This window comes from Prosopis cineraria, unplaced genomic scaffold (genome assembly GCF_029017545.1).
Source record: "Prosopis cineraria cultivar Desert tree isolate PC_DT_omini unplaced genomic scaffold, ASM2901754v1 PC6, whole genome shotgun sequence".
NCBI lineage: Eukaryota > Viridiplantae > Streptophyta > Magnoliopsida > Fabales > Fabaceae > Prosopis > Prosopis cineraria.
Window position 1 is genome coordinate 411867 of NW_026555337.1, and position 11499 is coordinate 423365.

An 11499-nucleotide genomic window follows, 5' to 3' on the forward strand; every position below is an offset into this window, starting at 1 on the left:
ATAACCAATGCTAATTTATGATAATAGATACAAACAATTAAATGTGTACTTGCTAAGTAGGGAAATAACAATTCATATAATTCCAATAAAAATATCAGAAATATTGTAATGTATGAACAACAACCATCCTTATCTCCTTTCATTGACCTTGAACTATAGTTCTCACTCAATACTAAATTACCCAACTAAAGGTAGATTAACTTGAGCCCTTACAAGCCACCTATTAAACCTCTGATAATGACGTATCACGTGGCACATAAATACACTAACAACAGTAAGTCTCCCAACACCTCCCATAATAATTAAACAAAATTCATATCAATATTGTACAATTATATAATATTACAATTTTTAAAATTTTTTCATTTTCAACAATATTACAACATGACATCTCACTTAATAAAAATACTTAAAAATGCATATTTACAATTTCACAATTTTTTTCATTAACATAACAAAATAATTTCTCAATAACAATTCATAATTTTCTCAATAATCACCCAATTAATATAAAGCAACACTAATTACAAATTAAAAGCATGGTTACCTCGTAGCTGTATCAATAAATTTTTTTTTACAATTTTTCTTTCACCACAATCTTTACCAACAACATAATTTACAAATAATATATTATTTATAAACATTAGTTTCAATTATTGAAACTAATACAATAACTCTAATAATAGAATTAGAAAATATAATATAATTCTTAATCTCATTATTAATACACATATAGAGTTAATACTCTCAAAAAAAATTTCTAACTCTTATTTTAATCATCCATGAATACTAACAAGCTAAAATCAATTTATAAACTAAATTCTATCGTCAAATTTTTTTTATTTTATAAATTCACACCTAAAAATACATAAAAATTACAAACTTAGTGTCAAGTCTAAAATCATCATTCTATAGTTATAATAATATGTTTTTCATTCCAAATAATCATTTAAACATCAACAAATCAATTTATTTTTTTAAATTTAACAAAAATCTATCTATAGAAGTTTAGGGTTTAACTCATAAATCTCAAATTCAAATTTCATTAATAAATTAATACTCTAGAACATTTATTGTACTACTAACAATATGAACAATCACATTTATTCTTCATAAATTCATTCTTTTTTCAAACTCTAGATTTTTATCATCACAAAAATCAGAAACTAAAGGAGTTAAGGAGTTAGATGACTAAAATAATTTTTTAGGATATTTATATGGTCTTACAAAGCTTAAAATCTCTCTCAAAATATCTTATTATGGAGCTAAGATATAAAATCTCTCTTCCCCTGTCACTCATCACTCTGTTTCCGTGGTGCTGGAGCTGGGAGAAGACGAAGGAGTGAGTATATTTACTCCTTGTTTTCGTTTGTGTGGATCATGTTGACAAGTAATTGCCTTCAAAATATCTCAACTTCTCTCTCTCTAACTCACGCACGGCGCCACTACAGAACGAAGAAGAAGAAAAAGATGAAGGGAAAGGAAGATGAAATGCACATTGTGTGAACGTGTGTATTTGCATTAGACTGCCAATGGCAATTATAATTGCCAATGGGTTGGGCCATAGCCCACGTTTCTCCCCCTCCTTCAATATTATTGTTATTATTATTATTTTGTTTGTATTATATATATAATATATTATATTCTATATTTGTTTTTAAATATAATATAATTGTTAAATCATCCCACCAATACTAAAAAATATTTACTACATGTAACTTTTTATTTCTTCTTCATTAAATAATAATTTAATGCTTTAAGAATATAAATAGAATCAATTTATCTTGATTATAATTTTTTTCAATTTCATATTAATTATTGCGTTAAATCCCAATCCTTTGTATCTCTAAATGATAACATAAATGAAGTTACCTTAAACCCAATTTACCTAGTAAATCATCTTCAAACTTTATTTAAATTCTTTAAGTAAGAATTGAGATGTTGCATCTTTTAGTGGTCTAAAATTTCAATAAACATGATTTTTTTATTTTTTATAATTTCATCATTTAAATATGAAAAAATTAATGATGTCTTTATCTATTTTTCTTTACGTTTTATGTTTCTATGATTCTTTTGACAATATTTTTATTATTGAGTTAAATGATAAATTGATCTCTATATGATAGATTCAGAAGCGTCTAAGTCCTTAAATTTATTTTAGTATAATATTTTCTTTAACTTTTTAAAATAGTACAATCTAACCCTTTATCATTAATAAAAATTAAGCTAAAGTATACGTTTAATTCTTTAACCTTATATAATATTTTATTTTAGTCCTTTAATATTATAAAATATCTTTTTAGTTATTTAACCCTAACACTATTAGTTTTATCCTAATAAATTTTTGCATTGATTTTTTAAATATTGATAAAATATTTTCAAATGTTAACATATTAAGTTTAATTTTTTTAAAATAATAATAATTAACATTAAAAATAATCATTTGAAGCTAACGATGTTAGGATTAGATGACTAAAAATATGCTTTACAAAATTAAAGGACAAAATTAAAATCTTATATTAAGTTAGAGGACTAAAAGTATATTTTAACATAAAAATTAAACCTGACCTTTAGATAACCCTAAAATGATGAAAAATAATATCAAAAATTATAAACAATGACCAAAATATTACAGTAAAAGACTCAATAATTATAGGTAATGATTCAAAAATTTAATTTTCATCCATTTTTATAAATAAATAAATAAGAGATAATTTTATCTTCTCATGCTAAGTTTTAATTAAATTTTAGTCTCTTAGTCTTGTAAAGTGATTTCAGAATTTTTTAATATTTTTTTATGAATAAGACGCTCCATGATTGTAATTTTCTCTAAAATTTATCAAGTTATTCATATTATTCTTATATGATTGATTGTTCCCCCAAGGGTAAATCTAGTTTTAATATAATACTTGAATTTTATTTTAATAGAAAAAAATCTTTTGTTATAAGGATATCTGAATTTATTAGCATAGCCTGTCACAATATTAATGCAAGTAATCTAATCAATAACACTACCGCAATGTTTCTTTACCTGAAGTTCTACCATAAATTTACACTATCCTTTTATACTATTTTCTTACAAAAGAAAATAGTTGCAAGAATCTTATACTGATTGGCTTCACGTCGCGCAATCTAGCTGGTAAAAAGGTAAGGGAAAATTACATTCACGTCTCATATAAAAAAATTAATTATTATAAAATTTATTGATAATTAAATTAAGATTATTATCAATAAATTTTATAATAATTAATTATTTATGTTAAATTTCAATGTAATTTTTTTAAAAAATAATTTCCGACGTAATACGGAAGCCCCTGCAATGGCAAATGCACGAAATTGGAGTGGTCTTGAGCTGAAAAGCCAAGTCATCGTTTATTTCTTCTAAGTTTTTTTTTTTTGGGCCAATATTTCTTCTAAGTTGAAGATTTCGTTATCCGCACACCGAAGCGTGCGCATGGCTTCCTGTCCATCTCTGCTTCTTTCACTTGGTAAGTAGTGGCCCAGTTTCTTTGTTCCCTGTGACTTTGATTCCCTTGTTGCCCATATTGTCACATTCACATGTTCTTAATTCATATCAAGGATCTTCGTCTCCCTTCTTCCTATTTAGCTCAATCTCTAATTCCGTGCACGTTGGTAGGTTCTGCTTACGGTAGAAGTCTGTCGTACGCTCCCCGAGTCATTCCTGATGACAAACTTCGATGTCTGGCTGTGCATTACCCAAGCTTCGATCTTCAAACCAAGTCCACAAGGGGAAGAGAATGCGTCGCTATGTTCAACAACATTACACGGAGAGACATTCTCGGATTAGCTTTCGGAGCCCCAAGCCTCTTCATGACTTCATGTCCTGCCAAAGGAGCTGGTTTGCCCCCAGAGGAAAAGCCAAGGCTCTGTGATGATACCTGTGAGAAAGAGCTTGAAAATGTATGGTGAGATTACATAGTATCCTTTTCTGCTACGTTTGCTTGTCTTTCTCTATTAAAGCATCACCTACGGTTTCTGTACATTTTCTAAGAATGCATTCAATATTAAGGATGCGACTTTCTCAAAGGTAAATAACTTGTAAGGGAGAAAGGAAAGATAAAGATCTTGGGAACTTGAAAACACTACAGTGAACAAGGTATTAGGCCTGTTAAATTTGCCCACCCGAAGAAATGGTTAGATATTTGACTATTCCTTCTCTTCTCGTTTGACAAACTGGTATCCAGCCGTTAAGCTCCTTCCATCCTATTGGCCGCCAATCTTAACATTTGTAAGAAACCTATACCTAGTATCTGCTTTGTGGAATGTTGAGAATCGTCACGAATTACATGAATTAATGATCTGGTGTGGTGTGCAATCAATACTCATAATCTTTCTCAAGTATAGAACACATATAATTCTTATAGAAATTAGCAGGGACTTTTCCAGCAGTAGCTTCAAGTGATGTCATAACTTGATTGGTTGGGTTAATGGAGAAACTTTGCGCTTTGCTAGATATAAAATCCGCTGCAAGTTGTTTCGTGTCTGATATATGCGTGCCATAAATAATCAATATGTTGTTTTCTGAAATTATTAATCAATCTTATCATAGTAAAAATGTAAGCTAGGTAATCTTAAGAACCTCTGACCATCAGTGAGTGTGGTAGGGGGATGACTTTAACTGTTTAATTTCTATAGCTAATGACTAAAGCTGTTTTGTACTTTGTATGCCATGAAGGTGCCTATGATAACTACTGAGTCAGGTTTGCAATACAAAGATATTAAAGTTGGAAAAGGCTCTACACCACCAGTTGGATTTCAGGTTTTGAAGTCACTAGTCATCTGACTTTTACAGGCTTTCTTGCATGCTTCTCTCTATACTGCTAATGATCACCCGATGCCAATTCTGTAAAAATGAATGCTTAACCTGATAACTTGTACCTTGGGACCAGATGGATTTGCTTTCGTTGGCAGAGGTCATATCACATATTAATTAAGGGAAAATATCATTTAAGGACTGCTAAGGGTATTTAATATTAATCAAGGATAAAAAGAATCTGAAATATCATTGCTTGACCAATAGATTGATTTGAAAATAATTTTAAATAAGAACAAACTATAATATCCTTAACTTTCTTTTTTAATTGACAAGTAATCATTCGTTAATTAATAAATACCTTGATTTAAAACATACTCACACGCACTTGCATAGATCTAAACAAAGGGAGAGAGTAGGAAGAGATAGAAATAGAGAGAGGCAGAGATTAGAGGCAAAAACAGAGAAGGGAGAGAGCAGATAGAGAAAGAAGAAGAAAGAGAGAGACAGATGAAAGAGAGAGGGGGAAGCTGTCTGAGCACTCAATCAAAATACTTCATTCATCAAGTGTTTTCTTACAAGAGTAAAGCCTGGTCTATTTAAACAAAAGTTGCCTACCTATTAAGGAAACCTTAATCACTCATCTATATAAATCTACTTTTCAGATTTCCTTTTAAAAAATATTAAAATAACATAAAGGAAACATATATTAAAATAACACAAGAAAACCTATTTTTTCCTAAAGTAATAATAATCTACTAGCCTAGGTTTCTTCAAAATATATTATTCTTATTTTTCATCATACCCATTCATATTTAACAAGAAGTCAATCACTAATTGACAAGTTTAAGAATCTAAAAGAGCTTGGTTGTGGGAAGAGAGAAATACAGATCATGTTTCCACAAGTAGTCCTTCATTAATTAACAAGTACCCATTCACATTTAATAAAAAACCAATCGCTAATTGACAAGTTTAAGAATTTGAAAAAATTTTAGTTGTGACAAGGGACAAGTATAGATCATGTTTCAACAAATGATCATTCATTAATTAACTAGTATCCATTCACATTTAACAAGAAATCATTTGTTAGTTGACAAGTTTTAAAAAAGAAAAAGAAAAGCATGAGCATTATAGTATTTTCTCATCCAAGTTTATTTTCAAATCAGTTCCCTAGTCCTATAGTGATAGTTTAGAATCTTTTGGTTTTTATCCGATACTAAATTGCTTTAGTGGTTTTTGAATGATATTTTCCTTATTAATTTCACGTTCTAGGCAGAAATTCAGTGCATACTAATGAATGACACTACCTGATAGCCATTTTCTCTGCCATTGCAGTCTGGCTGTATGTTCTTATATGCCTTCATACTAAAAACCAAAATTCCTTATGCATCTATGCTAGTTTGACCAACCATAGAGTTATGAATTGCCGTTATACCTATTGCTATCTCAGTATTAAATCATCTCATCAAAAAATAAAAATTATCTTCTCTTTGTAACCCCAAGTTAAGATGAATACGACATTGCTGTCTGAGCGGTAACATGTCCTCATCCGGTGTATTTTTCTGCCACCAATATATCAGTGGTTACCTTCGTTCCCATGTGCCTCTGACCACCCTATTTATTTTACTTATGTAACTTAAACTGCAGGTGGCTGCTAACTATGTTGCGATGATTCCATCTGGACAAATATTTGATAGGTAAACCTATCAATTGCTGAATTCTATCATTCTTCCCGTGTGGTACTTTAGTTAAAAGATCCTCAGCGTTATTTGTTACATTGTAGGCTTGAGAAGTTTTCCGGTAAACTAATTAGATGTTGTACATCTAGTTGTGACATGTATAAAATCATCAATGTATACTTGGCAAACGGCAAATGCTGTCAGAATGCTTTAGTGATTTTAACTGGTGCTTTTCCTCCGATTTTGGTTTTGAATAGCTGCCTTTCAAGTTCTTAAGACCTGCTCTTTGTGAAGCCTTTGATCCATAACAATCAATTAAATATCCTTATGCTGAGAAATATTTTAAAGTTTGTTGCTATGCTTAGATAGAAAAGGGCATTATGTTTTCTCTTTTTCCTCCTTTTTGATTGTACAGTTCATTGGAGAAAGGTCAGCCTTACATATTTCGCGTTGGCTCTGGCCAGGTAAATTCTGGACGTTTCTGCTGATGAATTTTAAGAATTTAACCTTTGCTTATGTATAGGCTGTTCAGACTTGAAGAATAGTACTATTGTCTTTTCTTTTTGGCTATGGAAATATCAGTATTGTGGTTAAAGCGCTTGTTTGTAAGCTTCACTGATTTTGAACCCCATGTGCGGAATAGGTGATAAAGGGACTTGATGAAGGAATTTTGGGCATGAAAATAGGAGGAAAACGCCGGCTGTACATACCTGGATCAGTAAGCTTCTGTCTTCATGTTAGATTACCTCCTTCGCCAAACTTTTCCCAACTTAACAAGCTTTCCAAAATCTTGAAATATGCATATATATTGTGTGTGTGTGTGTGTGTGTTTAGGTGTCTAATAATCACCTGCACGTTGTGGAGTTATTTTGACTTTGTTTCAACAATTAGGTTGAGATTCGGAAGAGGATCAGCATCTTCTCTGAATTCCTGCCCCTTTCAATGAAGCTAAAGAACCAAAACTCCTGATGAACTTTCCTGCTTTTAGTAAATGATAACTGTAGTTCGATAAATAGGATAAGTTTTAACTCTTGGCTTTCCTGTTTGATGTTTGATGGTAGTTGGCATTCCCACAAGGTCTTACATCTGCTCCAGGAAGACCAAGGGTGGCTCCGAACAGTCCAGTCATATTTGATGTTAGTCTGGAATATGTCCCAGGACTTGAACTGGACGAGGAATAAATCAACCGAGGTCTGCAGCATTTCTTGGTTCCCGTTATTCCCTTATGTGAACACGGGAAACCAATAACTAGACAATGCACCCTTAATTCATTGGTTCTAAGAGATTAGAAGTGTTGTACGGAAGCGGTGTTGTTAAGATTACACGTGTGTGTGTTTGTATGCATCCCATGCATGCATATTTATCTGTTTTGAACACTGTACAAATCCCTCTGTCGAGGCTGGCAAACAGACAATAGAGTGACTTAAAGGCTTAAGAGGCCTACGGGGGCTGCAAGTCTTTTTTATTTTTTATTTTTAAATATAAAGGCAGGTAAAAATCAAGGTTACAAAAGTCAAGTTATATCAGAATTCAAGATAATTCTGCATTTTATAACTGGTTCATTATAAATAATGAGATTGAAGATGTCATGAGGAATTTTACATGTGAGCAAATTAGCGCATTTGTTTGTTTCTTTGAAGACGTGATAAAATGTGACTATTCAATCTTTCATAATAAGCTCCTTGATTTTTCTTAATGTTTGTCACTAGAGGATGACTATTAGAGAAGTTATGTCAAATTAGTGAAAGGACTTATATGAAATTAGTGTGTAAATTAATTTTTGAGTTTAACATTTCAATAAAGTTGGAGACCTTTTAAAATGCTTAATAATTTAGCTGCAGTACTAAGGTGATAGTCAAGATATTTTACGGATCTCATAATCTAATTTTCTTTCTCATCATGAGTGATTCCAGCACAAGCCATTGCCCTAAAGGAGTTAACAGCATCGTCTACATTGAGTCTGACTCACCTCACTTTTGGAGGACACCAGTTAGCTTTAGATCTAAGTCTATCTTTATTTAAAATGTTTGCTCCTGATGGAGGCTACATATCATTGATTATTTGTTAGGTGCAACTAGAAGTCTTTGGATCCTTCACTAAGTTCTGATTAGTTAATTGCCTTGACGTATAGTGTATAATTAACCCATCTACCTTTAAAAATGTTCAAATTACACCACTTGTTTTCATGCTTTGAAAATTACACTCTCATTTATATAAAATGAAAAATGAACAAATTATTCTCTAAACTTCAAATACGATAGCATCATAGATATTAAACTTATTTGTTGTGCAAATTATTTTTTTAACTTTTGAAAACAGTACAATTTAATCCCTATCATTAATAAAAGTTAACTTTATCCATTAGTTAACCAAAAAATGATATCAAAAATTACATAAAAGAACAAAAAAAAGTCATTTTATGTAATTTTTTCGATTATTGTCTGTAATTTTTGAGTCATTTGTTTAATTTTTTGAGGTTCTTTTCTGTAATTTTTAGTCAACTAATTGTAAAAGTTAACTTCTATTAATGATAAGGATTAGATTATATCATTCTCAAAATTTAAAAAAAATAATTTGTATAATAAATGAGTTTAAGTTCTATGGTGCTACTTAAAATTTAAAAGTAATTTGTTCATTTACTTTACATAAAATTAAAAAAAAATTGTTACTTTTTTGTATTAGAAAAATAAGTGGTAACAATACTTAATCAAATGTTGTTAACTAACATATAGATATAGATTTATTTATAATTTATATCAAATTATATAAAGAGAAAATTAATCATTTAATCTTTGTAGTTTTTATTTAGTTGTAATTCAATTTCTAAACTTTAATTTGTTGAAGTTCAATCCTTATAGTTTTGATGCAATTCTATCCTTCTGATTTAATTATTTAAAATATCAATCTTTATATTTTAAAAAATAAATTGTAAATGTTAAAATTATTTTAAAATTTATGTATTAATATTTTAAATTACTAAAACTTTTAACCCTTGTAAAAATTATAAAAGATTAAAATTTTATATTCATAATTTTATTATCTAAAATATAAGGATAATATTTTAAATTATTAAAATTACAGATACCGAATCGTGTAGTGAGTAAAAATGCAGGAATGATCTGCAACTTAGTTAAAACTATTGACAAATTATTAAATATTTTCCCTTGCATGAATTATAAATTTATGCGGCGAAACCTGTGGTCTGTTGGTACTTGATACCGCCGATTGGTGAGGAGTTAGTTTGGCGAGGGATGTTTCCCGTTTGAATCTGGACCAAAATAATGCGGATAGTGTCACCATGATGGGTTCTCTGATGAATTACCAGCGCACTGTATTCAATTTTCGAAGCATTGTCAATGGGAAGCCCTCGGTTGGGTCAAACCCTGGTGTTATCATTACATGCGGCCTCCGAAGGAGCCCCAGAAAAAGTCTGTGGAGGTCGAGGGTTTTGTCCAAAGAAGCCATTCAAGTGGTTCACTCCCTCAAGCTCGCCAAATCTACTCCCAAAATTCAACACCTTCTCCAATCCAGACTCTCCAGGCTTCTCAAAGTTGACGTCTTGGACGTCTTCTCTGAGCTGCACAGACAAAATGAATTGGATTTGTGCTTCCAGGTACTATTCCTCGGAATTTCTATTCTATCCTGTTTTACAAATTTTGTTGCTTTTCTTGTTTTAACCAGACAAGTGCCAAAATATAGGTGTTCGACTTCGTTAGCAAGGAAGCAGGATACGAGACAGAGTTGTCCCTCTACTCCGACATGATATTGTTGCTGGGAAGAAATCAGCTGATTGGCAGGGCGGAGGAGCTGTTTTCTCAAGCCATGGAGAATGGATTAAAACCTGATACAAGGATGTACACTGAGATGATTGGAGCTTATTTACAGGTTGGCATGACGGAAAAGGCAATGGAGACGTACGGGCTAATGAAGGCATCAGGGTGTGCCCCGGATAAGTTGACTTTCACAATTCTGATCAGAAACCTTGAGAAGGCTGGCCTGCAACACCTGGCTGCAACTTTGAAGGATGAGTGCGTTGACTACGTGGACTCTCCTGATAAATTCATTCATGAACTCTAGCACAAGCATGTAAGCTTTTGATCGTATTTTATGACTTTTTAATCCCTACGATGCCAATTTCCGAACTTCAACTTTTAGTTTTGAATCTCTTAGCTATATACCGTGCATACCGCTGTAACTGTGAAATGTGAACGCAAAGAGCTAACGAACCTGCCGATTCGTGTTTTTACACTCGGACTCTTCATTCCTTTGCATTTTCGGCCTTGTGCAACTTGAGCTGTCTAAAATGTGTAACTTTCCTGTGTTTCTTGACGGCGGCCCACTGGATTAATTCCCTGGACCTCTTTTGATTTCTGTGTTTTCCTTCAAGTTATGTTTAACTTTCTCATCACCGAGTGTGTTTGTGTGTGTGTGTAACTTGCAGCGACGCACTAACATCATTAGCACCTTCATTCTCTTTCTTGCTCCTCCTCCAGATTAGACTTATAATTTGCCCATGTCTTCGGGCCAAAGGGAGATCGATTATATGGAAGTTTTCGATGGTGAGCGATGATCTTACTTCTTGATGGAGTGGTGAATGTTAGGTGCGGCTTCATTTACTTCCCCCTTTAACACAAGACCCCATTGGATGCCGGCTGGGAGCTTAAGAGCAAATCATCATGAGAAAAACAATGCCGGGTTTTTCTAGGAATTGTCCTGGATTTTTAATGAGTTGAATTATTTTCTCACCCTTAAATTCACTTTATTTATGAACTTCTGTCATTGTATTCCAAGAAGGTATAGGTCACATTTTGCACGCGCAATCTAAAGAAGTAAGAAAATAACAAATAATTCTCGTATGTTGTATCCCTACTTATAAAAGTTTAAAGGTAATTTTTTAATATTATAAATGCAGACATTCAAAAGTTAAAATATTCTACCAAATAAGTCTGTGGCCTTGTATATCTCTATTAGTATCTTTTATTAAATCAACATAAAGACGGCCATAAAAATAAGTGAAACTCCGTATATTATTCGATTTGCGATAAA

At 31.6% G+C, this 11499-nt stretch overlaps 2 protein-coding genes across 4 annotated transcripts; both read left to right on the top strand.

The window, feature by feature from the left end:
* The first annotated feature begins 3359 nt into the window (after window positions 1-3359).
* On the top strand, window positions 3360-7894 carry LOC129312542 (peptidyl-prolyl cis-trans isomerase FKBP16-3, chloroplastic). 2 transcript variants are annotated; one of them, XM_054955197.1, is made up of 7 exons: window positions 3360-3488; window positions 3638-3921; window positions 4697-4780; window positions 6422-6471; window positions 6869-6917; window positions 7097-7171; window positions 7515-7894. In XM_054955197.1, the coding sequence occupies exons 1-7, from the start codon at window positions 3455-3457 to the stop codon at window positions 7632-7634; spliced, it is 696 nt and encodes a 231-aa protein (XP_054811172.1). In that variant the 5' UTR covers window positions 3360-3454; the 3' UTR covers window positions 7635-7894. The 2 variants fall into 2 exon arrangements, with proteins under 2 accessions (XP_054811172.1, XP_054811171.1); XM_054955196.1 differs by lacking the exon at window positions 3360-3488 and having other exon boundaries at window positions 3513-3921.
* Window positions 7895-9646: 1752 nt separating this feature from the next.
* On the top strand, window positions 9647-11266 carry LOC129314230 (protein THYLAKOID ASSEMBLY 8-like, chloroplastic). Of its 2 annotated transcripts, none has more exons than XM_054957594.1 (3): window positions 9647-10066; window positions 10153-10539; window positions 10895-11266. In XM_054957594.1, the coding sequence occupies exons 1-2, from the start codon at window positions 9752-9754 to the stop codon at window positions 10528-10530; spliced, it is 693 nt and encodes a 230-aa protein (XP_054813569.1). In that variant the 5' UTR covers window positions 9647-9751; the 3' UTR covers window positions 10531-10539; window positions 10895-11266. The 2 variants fall into 2 exon arrangements, with proteins under 2 accessions (XP_054813569.1, XP_054813568.1); XM_054957593.1 differs by having other exon boundaries at window positions 10947-11266.
* The last annotated feature ends 233 nt before the right edge of the window (window positions 11267-11499 follow it).

What these genes read in the sequence shown, in the direction of transcription:
- LOC129312542 (XM_054955196.1), top strand. Translation starts at nt 3,559, where the DNA reads ATGTTCTTAATTCATATCAAGGATCTTCGTCTCCCTTCTTCCTATTTA. An exon ending in TCTGGACAAATATTTGATAG is followed by an intron (nt 6,472 to 6,868) that starts GTAAACCTATCA and finishes TTGATTGTACAG; the next exon opens with TTCATTGGAGAAAGGTCAGC. An exon ending in GGCTGTACATACCTGGATCA is followed by an intron (nt 7,172 to 7,514) that starts GTAAGCTTCTGT and finishes GTTTGATGGTAG; the next exon opens with TTGGCATTCCCACAAGGTCT.
- LOC129314230 (XM_054957594.1), top strand. Translation starts at nt 9,752, where the DNA reads ATGATGGGTTCTCTGATGAATTACCAGCGCACTGTATTCAATTTTCGA. An exon ending in AATTGGATTTGTGCTTCCAG is followed by an intron (nt 10,067 to 10,152) that starts GTACTATTCCTC and finishes GCCAAAATATAG; the next exon opens with GTGTTCGACTTCGTTAGCAA.